The 14,306-nt window shown below is 42.0% G+C and overlaps 2 protein-coding genes across 21 annotated transcripts in view; one reads left to right on the top strand and one right to left on the bottom strand.

Annotated features, from left to right (window-relative positions):
- LOC132460630 (NACHT, LRR and PYD domains-containing protein 3-like) overlaps positions 1-14,306 on the top strand; it is a 521,671-nt gene that overhangs the window by 288,052 nt on the left and 219,313 nt on the right. The window lies entirely within an intron of this gene.
- LOC132460633 (NACHT, LRR and PYD domains-containing protein 12-like) overlaps positions 1-14,306 on the bottom strand; it is a 272,380-nt gene that overhangs the window by 170,016 nt on the left and 88,058 nt on the right. For 16 of the 20 annotated variants that reach the window (XR_009526396.1, XR_009526397.1, XM_060055383.1 and 13 more), the window contains exons 2-4: positions 7,168-7,264; positions 6,853-6,969; positions 6,662-6,778 (exon numbers count right to left, since the gene is read on the bottom strand). Coding sequence is in view for 18 of the 20 variants with exons in the window: in XM_060055383.1 (XP_059911366.1) it covers positions 6,662-6,778; positions 6,853-6,969; positions 7,168-7,250 (317 nt within the window). In the remaining 2 variants the exon portion in view is untranslated. The remainder of the gene's footprint in view (positions 1-6,661; positions 6,779-6,852; positions 6,970-7,167; positions 7,265-14,306) is intronic. The other 4 variants (XM_060055385.1, XM_060055386.1, XM_060055387.1 and 1 more) reach the window with 4 other exon arrangements.

Here is a 14,306-nt window from a genome sequence, read left to right as displayed (position 1 = left end):
CAAACTTGCAAAAACATAAGTATATATTAATGTGTCATTCAGTCCAATGCTTAAAATATATCTGTGGCATTCAGTAGATGCTGTAGTAAAGTGTGTAAAGTATTAAAGTGTTTCTTTCTTTTCAATAGATAGAACTTTATCAATCCCCTGTAGGAGAAATTCTTGTCCCTATAAAACAATTAAGGTAAAAAAAAAAATACAAATCATGACGGTACCTAAGTAAGTCAAACCGTCCAATCTGAAGGCTCTATTTAACCACTCCCCCTTTCTCACTTCCACCAATGCAAAGCAAACAGAACTGAGTAGGGGAGGGCGTAGCCTAATTAGTTTGTGAACGACCCAGGGAAACGCAACGCAAATTCAATGTGAACATGTGTGAGGCTTTAATAAAATCCCCTACGATTTTTAAATTCCGCCACATATTTTGTGTCCAAAAGAGGGCATGTCCGGGCAAAAGAGGACGTCTGTTTACCCTACGTACGGGAAATAGCTGCCGAAATTGGTGGGCGCTATCCTGGTAATTTTTCTCTGCGTGAGAAATACGAAGTGTGGCGTGTGAGCGTGTGCATGGGTTGAATTGCGTGTGTCTCACACCGAATGCGTGAGAGTTGAGAGCCCTGTGTATAGAACGTCGCCGGTCGAATTTAAGCACCTTCAGTGGGAAGCAATTACCCTCGCTGCGCGTCGGTGTCCTGTTCGCCCTGTCTGGGCTTATTTTCCCGATAATGACCGGCATTCTATACATTATCCCTTACTTATTACACGACTCTTCTCAATGATGTAGACTACATTCGGTTGCTAAGCGACGTCAACGACTTTGGCGAATTATTTCTCTGCAGATCAACGCTACGAATTAAACAAATACATTGGAAAAAGACACACTGTGTGAAGTTATTTTTTCGATTTGGCAAGTAGCCATTACTAATAATACCAATACTCTTTGGCTGGGATGATGAGGCATCAGACAATCAAGTCATTTTAGCCTGAATACATAGGTAAGAAGCACCAGAGCAGGTTGCTAGTACCATGGACTATATCAGAACGATAACCTGTTGAACTGAATGGATGTGGTGCTAAACCACGGGATGCATCTGCAGACCACTGCCACATAAATAAAGGTAAGATGCGATATTTATTGCTTAAGATTTGCTGGTGCTGTGGCGAGGACTTTTGTGTTTTTTGCACTCAAGTGGTCGGCTGTTTTAACTTGCAATTGATAGTCGGTGGAGTCAGTCTCTTGTTGACACAAAGTGACTTTTGGTCATTCTTGCTTTTTTTGAATTCTGGAATAATTGTTGGTGGGAGTTCATGAGTTTTGGTCAGAATGCCTGATGTAGGCTAGTTTTGATGGAATGCGTGTTGTGAATTGAGAACAGCCAGCTCCTGATGTGATACAGCGTTCAGCTGTGCAACAAATATTTTTTTCTTTTTCAATCTTGACGACATTTGTAGTGCTGTATGTAGCCACACCATTGGCCCTTCTGAACTTAAACACGCAGTTAAATTCCTTTCCTAGCTCCTCTTGTTTATGTTGTTAGCTTAGCCATATCATGTCACGTTGTCAACATTGGATACATGGAGCAGAACATAGTGGGTCATATGTCCGATGCTTTTTGAAAACGTTTTCTTCATAAAAGGTGCCAGACAGATTTTGTATACATTTTATTCCTTAGTAATTAGCTACATGGTTATGCCATCTTTCAGAACCTTTCATTACCGGGACTAAAGAGAGAAAAAAGAGTGCATCCTCATTGTACCCAGCACTTCTAAAAATGCACTTCCGAATGCGTCTCTGTCCCCAGCACATTTTAAATCAAACTGACGCCCATGCCCATGGGCGGATTGCTGCTTGGCATTTGCCACTTATTCAAATTGTAGAGGTTGAAGCAGCCTGCATTTTGGTCGCTTGCCATAACACTGTCATATGTTTTATCAAAACACCATCAGTCATACTTAAATTGAGTTGATGTGGACGGCTCTTTTTTTCGTCCGATTTTTTAAGTTTTCACTGCCTGTTTGTGAGATATGCATTGTTTGAAAGATTAGCCTTTGATTTTGTTTAATTTTAATATGCCTTTCATCAACAGTGGTTTGGGGTTTTATGACAAAAATTAAAGTGCTTAACTGGTGAACGACGTTGCAGAACATATATGGTACAAGTTTGTGTTGATTGCATGGAAAAGGGAATAACCAGTTACAACTTATATGTTAAGAGCCTGGTAATATACCATGAAAACAAACAAGGCTTCCTTTTACAGTACAGTTTCAGCTTACTTACTGGGTAAATTATCATGTTTTACTTAGTAACATTGCAGAATGTACATGGTACAAGTTTGTGTTGATTGAATAGAAAAGGGAATAATCTAATACAAATTATATGGTAAGAACCTGTTAATAACATGGAAACACATGACTTCCTTTTACAGTAAAGTTTCATCTTACTTACTGGGTAAATTGTCACGTTTAACTTAGTAACATTGCAGAACGTAGAAGTTCCAGTTTACTGCATTGATAATGGAATGTATCTATTACAAATGATATGGTAAGAACCTGGTAATACAATGGAAACAAACAAGGCTTCCTTTGACAGTACAGTTTCAGCTTACTTACTGGGTAAATTGATATGTTTTACTTAGTAACGTTTCAGAACGAAAATGGTAGAAGTTCCAGGTTACTGCATGGACAATGGAATGTATCTATTACACATTATATGGTAAGAACCTGGTAATACCATGGAAACAAACGAGGCTTCCTTTTACAGTACAGTTTCATCTTATTTACTGGGTAAATTGTCATGTTTTACTTAGTAACGTTGCAGAACGTTCATGGTTCAAGTTCCAGTTTACTGCATGGACAATGGAATGTATCTATTAGAAATTATGTGGTAATAACGTGGTAACACCATGGAAAAAAACAGTTTCATGCCCAGTATTAAAGAAGATGTACCATGACACTAGAGGAAAACTGTTCCTCCGGAGGTTGTTACCAGGTAAGTTATTCCATAGTTTCTAAGGTCAATTGAATAAACACTTTCTAAATGGGTGTAGTTATGAATAATAACTATGTAAGAAAAAGTAATTTATTGGAAAGTACTATGCTAATTTCTAGATAGTACATCATTAAATCGTTACCAACATAAACTTTAGAACACTACAATTGTAACTTGAAATAATAGGTGTTTCTAAGAATTGGTTGCCTAATTTCCTAGGAAGTACCCTAAAATAGTTACAACTACACGGTACTTAGTTGAGCTGATGGGTAATAGTTGAGGTTTTACTTAGGACTTCAGCTGTAATTCCTCTGTATGTAAGAGTCTCTTACCGCCCCAGAGCGTGTCGGCTAGTTCCTCCTGGTTCATCTCCATCAGGCAGAGCTTTGTGATGTCCACCGCTCCCTGTATGGCGCGCCTCCTCTGCTCCTCCTTCTTACCATCCTCCTCCTCCTCCTCCCTCTGATTCTCTGAGCATTGTGGGTAATCTGGTAAGAGAACCCTCCAGAGCTTCTTGAGCTCATTGTCAAGGAAAGCGTGTGCGTTTTCCTCAGCCCTCTGTGACAGAAGAAACATCAAGGAGATCTTTACTCTGAACTAACTGAGGACATCAGAAGCATCTTTTCTGGATTCACGTCCAGCTGGACAAGAGATGCTTTCTAATGATAATGGAGAGCTGAAGTCAAATGGCTTGGTGGACATTTACACACCTTGATCAGCTCTGTTTGATGCTGCTGTAGAGACTGAGCACTAGTGACCATTGACTTCTCCTGGTGTCTATGGGGAACACACAAACGCACACAGACACACACAAACGCACACACACACACACACGCAATTATATTTCCCCAGACTTGTAGACATCAGTATCAGTAGAGTCTGATGACAACCATCGGCGTCGGCAGACCCTTTTCACCGGGGCACGTGCCCCGTTGTGGATCTGCGGTGCCTGGGTATGCCTGGGGCACTGATTTTTTAATTCATTAATTTATTTATACCTTTAATTTTTTTTTATTTAAGTCTGACTCATCTGGCAATCTACAGAATGCATGCTTGCATTTTTTTTTCTTAAAATAGGCCTATAGACTACCACTTTCGTTAGAATTTAAGTCCGACATACGGACAGAGTAATTAGAATCCACTTGCGGCCACTCGGAGCATGTTGCAGCCGGAGAGTTGCCTGTAACACAGAGCCAGGAGTTCGTCATATCTTAGGCTATCTTTAAGAAACACGGTACTAGTCCTCCTAGTAAAGACCAGAGGTGGGGGTAAGTCATTCATGTGCAAGTCACAAGCAAGTCTCAAGTCATAACCTTCAAGTCTCAAGCAAGTCCCAAGTCACTGTGGTGAGAATCAAGCAAGTCACAAGTCAAGTCATTGCTCAGGTCAAGCAAGTCACAAGTCAAGTCATACAAAAATATGACGATCTAACCCAGTTTCCACATTTAAAAATCGGTAAAGAGAGTGGTTCATAAGTTGAGTTTTATTTCAACATTAACAATAACAATGTCTTAACAATAACAATAACTCAAACTATTCAAAACATTCCAAAACCATTATGTGCATAGTTTGAAAATGTTTTTTTATGATCATTACCTCCAACCTATGAACAGAATCAAATATAACCTCTAGGTAGCTGTATACGACAACAGTTCAAGTCAATCACTCAATCTCCCTACATGTTGTAGAATATTATTTGCAACACATGGCATCAGACATGAAAAAAAAGAATATTTCAAAAGTAATATCACATACACATACTGTAGGAAGGGGAAATAGTAATACACAAGCCTGAAAGCTGGTAGCAATCTTGCTGCCTCGCAACATACATCGACTTACAATGCATTGCATTTGCAAAAAAAATAATTTGACAGTACTTTGTCACTGAGTTCTGAATGATGCGGTCACATTATCACCCCACCATGGCTGAACACACGTTCAAGAGGTGCACTTGATGCAGGGACTGCTATAACTCGTACCTCCACCTTGAACAAAAATACACTTAAAACCACTGAGTTAGAAGTAGCCTACTGACATGAAAATTAAACAAGTTAATCATCTGTGGAACGGGCAGGGCTCGAAAAACTCCAGCCAATGATTTTCAGAAACACCGAGTGGCATTGGACAGTAAGTACGTCAATCAAACGGTCGTACTGCACTCCCCCTCCCCCCGCGCGTGACCTCTTCGTGCACGTACTCAAAGCTCGTGCCAGAGCAAGCATGTTGTTATCCTGCGGTAGCTACTGGAGCTAGTTTACGAGCTAACCCACATTTGGACCTAGCGCTAGAATACAACCCTAAACTCCAACCTAGCTAGCTTGCCCTGGCCCACTCTCGCGCATCTGTGTTCGCGCTCTTGTGTGATTGCGCGTCCATGTACTTGGAATGGGTGGAGTCAGAGTCAGCGTTGAAGGAGAGGGGGTAGGACCATTTGAGTTGCGTCTTTTCAAAATCTGCTGGCGTATCGCAAATCACATATCCAACCTATAATCTAACTTTAGAAAAGTCATTTCGAGTCATCTGTCTCAAGTCTAAGTCAAGTCTCAAGTCATGAAGACCAAGTCAAAGTCAAGTCGAGTCTTTTATCAGTGTTAGTCAAGCAAGTCTCAAGTCCTCAAATTTGCGACTCGAGTCTGACTCGAGTCAAGTCATGTGACTCGAGTCCCCCATGTCTGGTAAAGACACACTAAAACATTGATTGTACAAAATTTGACACCCTGAAGAAATTTACTATTTGAATTACGTCAATAGAATGCATGGTGCCCCCCTCATTGGCCGGCCGCTGCAATGAAATGTACGTGACGAATGCACACACTGAGGAGAGAATCATTCTCCTTGATATCGACTTTTTGAACCTGTCCAGCACAGCGTCAGCGACCATTCACTCCGGCCGGCGTGAAGTGAAGTAAACAGTAAGCGTTACATTTTTATCCTCTGGAAGCATAGAATGTCTAACAAATGTGTATGCCTTTCATCAAATAAGGTGAATGGGCGTCTCTGAAGTGGTGTTATTAGCTAATGTGGTCACGTCTGTCGTTATGCTATAGCAGCCAGACAGTTCGCTAATATATTAAACTGTAGCGATAACTGTTTAAGCTGGACCTGTTGATCGGAGAAAGATCACAAATGTCGGGTTCACACTACATGCCATCTTATGGTGTTTCTCGATTCTTTACGTTCGTGTTTTCAGGGGGTGATGATCCCGTGATGGGGTATCCAAGTTGTCTTGTCAGCTTAGTTAGCTAGCTATCGGCATACTGTATAAGACATCTTCTCAAGTTGCCTGGAACCAATGGCACCGATGTTATACTAGCGCAATTTATAACAGAATACAACACTCGGAGGTGGAAGCTGTTTTGTACGCTGTTGCTTTTAAAAATAGCCCAGTGCATGCTTAAATAAGCAGGCTGGCTTAAGCAGCTCAAGCACACGTTGGTCTCAAAGTTGAAAATGAAATAAGTGCTATAAAATATTTGCTTGCGTGCTTGCATTAATTATCTGTGCCCATGCTTTTTTTAAATAAATAATTGCCCAACAATTTTTTAGCTCGCGCTCTTTGAGCGCTCGCATTTTTTTTTGGTGCCCTATTGTGCCCCTGTATGGTATTGGGTGAGCTGACGCCCCTGATGACAACCACCAGGTCTGTTTAGATCGTCTGTTTGAAACCCCTACCTCTCCTCTCTGGAGGGGCGTCCATCATTCAAACGCCATGGTATATCCATAGAGTGGTCACTCTTCATGGAGACACAGCTGGGTCCAGGGGAGTCTGGTCTCTCCTGCTGGACTCTTCTAGAAAAACAAGAACCAGGATTTATGGACGTTTGATAGAAGCTGTATCTTTATGATCTCTGATAAAGGCTCACCTCTTCTCAATAGACTGATTTCCATCTTTAAACCCAACAGGATGTTCCATAGAGCGGTCACTTTTCATGGAGACACAGCTGGGTCCAGGGGAGTCTGCTCTCTGCTGCTTCTCTGGGCTTCAACACACACACACACACACACACACACACACACACACACACACACACACACACACACATACACACATACACACACACACACACACACACACACACACACACACACACACACACACACAAATGATGGAGTCATGATGTACCACTGCTGAGCTCTGAGATGGACAACAGTCACAGACAGAGAGATCCTCTTCTTACCTCTTAGCTTTGCTCCGGCGGCCATGTTCCCCAGACAGAGTGGTCCTATAGGTAGGACCCCCCTCCTCTCTCTCCTCATCCATAGTAGACCGTTGACCTGGACACAAACACAACTCCATAAGGTTTCTACGGCCACACAGTCATTATTCTCTGCTCTCATATGAGCTGTGTATTACTGGTCCCAGGGGACGGTTGTCTGTCTCTTTGGATAAGAGGCAGGATGGTCTTTCCTAAACGTAGACCCTCTCATTCTCAACGAGGGGAAAGATGTGGAGATGCTGCCCAGACGTTTCTAATACCCTATTTCATAACTATTCATCATTCCACACAGAAGGTCCAAATGGGCTTCAAAAGTGTCTAATAAGATAAATTTCACCATGTAGATATCGTACCAGCTGCTGCCTGTGCTGGTTAACCCACTCTGAAGGCAGGACCATGTATGGACTTCCTCATGTGGAATGACATCACAACCAGATCTGTGATGCAGGCCCACAGAGAACAAGACCCGGTACAAGATAATAATAATAATAATAATAATAATAATAATAATAATAATAATAATAATAATAATAATAATAATAATAATAATAAAGGAAATTGATATAGCGCTTAATATGGTACTCTAAGACGCTTTACATATTGCCCTATCAAAACTATGTGAGACAGACTTGGAATAAAAGAAAAACAGAGGTTAAACATGAAGAATAAGGTGGGAGTTAGGTGGCGAAGGTTAGTGTAAAAAGGTATGTTTTGAGTGCCGATTTGAAAGAAGAGAGGGTTGGAGAGACTTTGATGTGGGAGGGGAGTGAATTCCAAAAGGTGGGGGCAGCAACTGAGGAGGCCCGATCACCCCAAGTCCGGCGCTTAGTCCGTGGAACTTGTAGCAGGTTGGCAGAGATGGACCTGAGGAATCGGGAGGGGGCGTGGTGATGGAGGAGGAAGATGACGTCTAAACACCTTCACTAACCAAGATGGCCGTCTTCTTGTCTAAATAATGTAATCATAATACCACACTACAAATATAACAACTGTACATTCTATCTTTCGTACCTTTAAAGTCACCACAAGACACTTGTGATTAAGAACAAATCCTAAATCAGAGGAAACAGTCAGTATAACCTCAACCTGACTCTTGACTCCAGGCTGGAAGGTTCTGGGTTCGATTCCCAAAGCCCACAGTCTAACACGTAGCATTCTACACAGCAGGAATCTTCAAAATGATTCAATAGCAAATTTTACAAATAGCAATGCATCCATACATTGACTAACGTTTTTAACCATGTGGTTTTACAGGAAACTCACCATCACCCTATTCAGGGCCGGCGCTGGCCGTTTCGGAGCCCTAGGCGACTCGAAATCAACTTGCGCCCTGGACAGGTCTTGCGAGCGGGGGGGGGGGGGGGGGGGGGGGGTGCTACGCTGACGGTTTCGGGCCGCCCTGACAATTGCTCCCACGCCCCCTCGCGAACGGATTTTAATTGATATATTTTTTAATTAAGGGCGCCACCAGAGGGCGCCCCCAACGCATTTGTCGCCCTAGGCGGTCGCCTAGCTTGCCTATGCCGATCGCCGGCCCTGACCCTATTGATGAGATTCAAAGTTATTCATATTTTTGATCTATCACGGATCAGAGTGGACTACGGTACCTTAGTCGCCTTCCTGCTGTGATGAAGTGAGCCACACCAAACCGTCCGACTCATATCAAGGAATTTATGAACCAACCAGTTGGACCAGTTCATACTCCTCCCAGACTAACATGCTAAGGCGGCTGATCCAAGAATAATAACTTAACATTCAAATATGAACTTTGGACAAGGAGTTGTGATGCATAGAAGCTCAGAGAAAAACCAAGAGACACTCGATGGTTTACACACACTCCATCACACACACACACACACACACACACACACACACACACACACACACACACACACACACACACACACACACACACACACACACACACACACCAGTGGAGGCTTCTCCATTGAGGAGAGGGAGGAAGATCCTCCCTAACATTGTTGAGAATAAAAAAATTTGATTGGCCCGACTATTGTAATGAATTAATGCCCTTAAATATGACTACTTTATTGCCTTTGAATATATAATGTTCGTTTCCCTGGGTAAAGGGACATTAGCACCCCCTATCGCCTATTGACAATTACTTCAGGGAGGAACGTCCTCCTTCCGCCGCCGTCCACTCCCATTCATTTTCCCGAAAGTACTGGCGGCCGGTGGATAACATGGGTTTCAATGGGAGAGAGGAGGAAAATCCTCCTCTGAGTGGGTGGGACCTTAAGGGGTCTGATTCGCGCAAAAATCTATCCGTCTGCGCTATGAACCAATAAGCAGGATCCATGGATGTTGAGCAGTGTTGCCAGATTGGTCCGATTTTCCACCCAATTGGGCTACTTTTAACCATGAAAAACTATCATTGGGCGGGAAATCTGCCCAATCTGGCAACGCTGTCGATAACAAACCCGGTCTGCATTGCCGCGGTGCTGCTCAGTCTGAGAGACGCAGAGTAAGTGAAATCTGCGATAGCGAGATCCTAAATGCACAATGGAAACATTGGAAACGGAGGACATTGTTAACGTCTTATTACAAAAACCATTCCATTCATTCAGAAAGAGGTAGACCACTTCCCAAAATCAAGGTCATCAGAAGTAATGGCAACGTCAGTGTTGTGAGTGCTACATGGTTTGCTAGGTACGCATGACTTACTGGTAGCATTACAAGCAATTGTAACTGAAAATAAACATAGCTAAATAACTTCAGTCAGTGAGGGCAAAAATAGGCCCAATAATAGGCCCAGATTTTTTTATTTACTTTTACAAATCAATAGTAGGCCTGATTTGACTAATATGCTTTGCATCCTTTCCTTCTCAAATTACAGTGATGCCACTGGTGGCTTTGTATACATTTTGTTCACATAACTCCCTCCCTGCTATTTTGTAGTTCACCAAAACACCCTGAAACAACTTGAGTCTTATGCCACCATACACCAACAGTGCAAGCAGGCCAATGGCAACCAAGCGCGCAGTCCTTCCTCCCTCACTTTAAAAACCACCAGCCGCCACTGACACACACACACACACACACACACACACACACACACACACACACACACACACACACACACACACACACACACACACACACACCTTAGTCTTTGCCACGTATAGCATCCTACCCTTTAAAATATCGCAAACGGTCTACTCTGCTGCAGTCTGTGATTCAATCCACTCCAGCTGTAGTAAAGTGGAACGTTTAGCTTCAAGCGTAAGTGAACCATTTAAGCGTCTTTAGACTAGTAAACCAAATGATTTGACACACACTCCATTTTGAAACACTTGAAAAGGTCTACTGCAGCACCGCCTGCTGGTGAGAGGATGTCAGTGGGATTGGCTGAGCTGAAGAATATGGACCAGTCGTCACCAGTGACCTATGTGTTGAGGCGGTGGCGGCAGTGCTAATTCCCCTCGAGGTCACGTCCCTCTCACACGAGTGATGCTCTCAGATATAGAGTAGGCCTACACTACAGCCGAATGATCTAGGCCCATCTAAACACCATGATCTAAACACCTTCACTAACCAAGATGACCGTCTTCCTGTCCAAATATTGTAATCATAATACCGGACTACAAATATAACAACCGTCCATTCTGTCCTAACAACCTTTAAAGTCACCACAAGACACTTGTGATTAAGAACCAAAATCCTAAATCAGAGGAAACAGTTAGTATAACCTCAACCTGACCCTTGACTCTAGGCAGGAGGGTTCTCGGTTCGATCCCCAATGCCCACAGTCTAACAGGTAGTATTCTGCAGAGCAGGAATCCTCAAAATGATTCACTATTCATTTTGACGAATAGAAATTCATCCATACATTGACCTTCGTTTTTAACCATGTGGTTTTACAGGAAACTAACCATCACCCTATTGATGGGATTCAAAGTTATTTTTGATCTATCACGGATCAGAGAGGACTACAGTACCTTAGTCTTCTTCCTGCTGTTATGAAGTGAGCCACACCAAACCGTCCGACTCGTATCCAGGAAATTAAGTCTAACCAGTTGGACCAGTTCATACTCCTCCCAGACTAACATGCTAAGGCGGCTGATCCAAGAATAATAACTTCATTCAAATATGAACTTTGGACAGGGAGCTGTGATGAGTAGAAGCTCAGAGGAAAACCAAGAGACACTTGATGGTTTAACCAGCCTGTAGAGACACTCAGTCACTGAGTCAGCTGCTTCTCTACAGCAGAACCAACAGGAACATAGATACCATGCTATCAATAAAGAGACAGATAATGTCATGAATAGAAGCACATCAAGTAGAAAAGGCCTCCTCTGCCCTGTTTCTGCTGAACACCTCCATGTTCAATCCTCCTCCATCCTTTAAAGACATTACCACCTTGTTTAACTGAACACTTGATTTGCCTCAGTATGAACTTATGAATCAGTAGAATGTAGCCTAGACAATCGATGGATGATTTCTCTTTTCAGAAGAGCAGAGTACTGAGTAGAGTACAAGATACTCAGAGTACAGAATAATCAGAGCACAGAGTACACAGTCTGCAGAGTACTCAGTAAGGGTTAGCATGTTATACTGGCTTGTGATTCTATAATAGCAGGGTGATTTATTTACTTTATTCATTTCCCTTAAAAGAGACTTCAAGAGAATCTCGTTGGGTTGGATTCTTCCTGTCTTTTTTCCTTCCTCATGTTACACCCTTTGCTGGCAGGTATTCAGATAAGGGCCAAGGCGCACACACACACACACACACACACACACACACACACTGTTCCTGTTGAATAGTCCAGGCACTGCGGTGTACATATGTGTATATATGTATACATATATATATATATATATATATATATATATATGCATATCAGAATCAGAATCAGAATCAGAAATACTTTACTGATCCCCGGGGGGAAATTGTTGTTCCAGGTGCTCCATACAATAGAAATATAAATATAAATACCCTACAAGCTAACCCTACAAGCATAGAAGATAAGATAATAAATAAATAAATAAATAAATAAATAAATAAATAAATAAATAAATAAATAAATAAATAAATAAAATACAATATAAATAAAATAAAAGTAAGAAGTGGACATCTCTTAGTGGGTATATATATATATATACAGGGTGCGATTTGTGAAAAAACCAGAGGGGGGGATAATTTTGAGAAACATTTTATTCAGGAAAAATAACCACACAACAGTGTGAAAACTTATGAAAACAGTTGATCTTGTGACCTTGTGTATCTAAAGTTTAAACCTTACACTTAGGCTTCATAACGTAGGCGGTAGGCCTATTTTGAACGTGAACTTAACCACTGCATTTGCAGAAATATTTTCTCATAGCTAATATTGTTTTTAAGTGTGGACACATTCATTCTGTTTCTGCCATCTGTAAGAATGTGGTTCATGGCGCTGAAACCTCTTTCACACTCGGCTGTGGACACTGGGAGCGTGGAGACAGCGGTGAGAACTTTGCGCATGCTCTCTCCTGTAACACCGTGACATTTAAACTCATGGAACTCCTTCAGTAGTATGGGACTGGTTGCGGCCTCAACAGCAAGAGTTTTGTGTATGGCGAGAAGTTTTTCATCGCCGTAGAGGATGCGCTCGTCTTTATCAGATGGCCAGTTTGATGGATTTAGAACGGCGGCGGCAGAGATTATCCCGTTGTCATCCAGCCTGCGCTCAATGTTGTCAGCCAGGGAGACGAAAAATCGCTCGCGAAACACCTCTGCCTTGCGACGGCCCCCATCACCTGGCTGAGACACACTGACCCCCTTGAATGTGGACGATTTTTCAAATTCCTCCCTCATGCATTTTGTGTTCACACCGTCGGCTTTCCTCATTGATCTCAGTGCGCTCAGTGCCACGCCCACCTCAGTGTTGGCACGGACAGCTGTTGCGTCTCTCCTCTGAAGGAAAAGTGACAGGGCCTGTAGAATCTCCAGCGCATCTTTAATCAGTGCCATCTCCACCAAAAAAAGCCACTCTGTCATTTTAGTGTGTATACCCTGACATCTTGCCCTCTCCTTGGTGGATCGGGATGGGTTTTTGGCCACCTCTCCAAAAGGCTGGATAGCTCTCCCATCTATCGCTCCCGGTAGATCAAAATCACAGCACAATCAAAATGAAGACGGACCCTGTGTATTTTGGTTGTTAATTATTACGATGTAATGGTGAAAATACTTTGGGTGGGGGGGATAATTTTTATCCCCACCGAGGATAAAAATAATTCAGCAGAGGGTAGGACGTGTAAACCAGAGGGGGGGATAATCCCCACCATCCCCACCGGCAAATCGCACCCTGTATATACGTATATATATACCCACTTAGTCTTAGTGGGTATATATATGTATATATATATAGATTCTTATTTTACTTGATTAAGAAGGATGATGGTGGACATTTTGGGTCAAAGGTTGGGTGGGTACACTTAAAAGAGGGGATTAGGATCTGCATTATGAGTATTAGCTGAGCTCATAGGCGTCGATTACCCCGGGGACGCCGGGGACGCGTCCCCACCAGTTTTCGTAAAGACTCATTTTGTCCCCACCAGAAAAAAATAAAATAAAATAAATAAAAATTGAATGCAGTTTTTTAAAAATGAATGTTAATAGCGCGAGACAGATGCGAACCAATCCATCTGGATACGGCACATAGTAGCCGTCAACAATTTGCAACAATTAGAACATTTGGATGAGTAGTTCTAGAATGGGGGAGGGGTGGGTGGTACGCAGTGTTGGTCAAGTTACTTGGAAAAAGTAATTAGTTACTGATTACTGATTACTTATCCAAGAAAGTAATCCAGTTACTTTACTGATTACTTATCTTCAAAAGTAATTAGTTACTTTACTAATTACTTTACTTAGTTACTTTTCAAAAACACACTATCTACTATACACAACCTGTATGCGCTTTTTTAAAAACTTGTTTGTATTAGTCTCAATCTTTTTAACGATGCACATTGCAAAAAAATATATATATTAAATGCAACAGTCTCTCATTTAAAGAAAATTGTTTTGGTGTGTATACACACACCTTCATTCGAATAGATGTAAATAAAATACAGAAATAAAATAATTAAAACCAAAGTCTCTA

This window comes from Gadus macrocephalus, chromosome 7 (genome assembly GCF_031168955.1).
Source record: "Gadus macrocephalus chromosome 7, ASM3116895v1".
Classification (NCBI taxonomy): Eukaryota; Metazoa; Chordata; class Actinopteri; order Gadiformes; family Gadidae; genus Gadus; species Gadus macrocephalus.
This window is presented reverse-complemented; position numbering and strand designations above follow the sequence as displayed.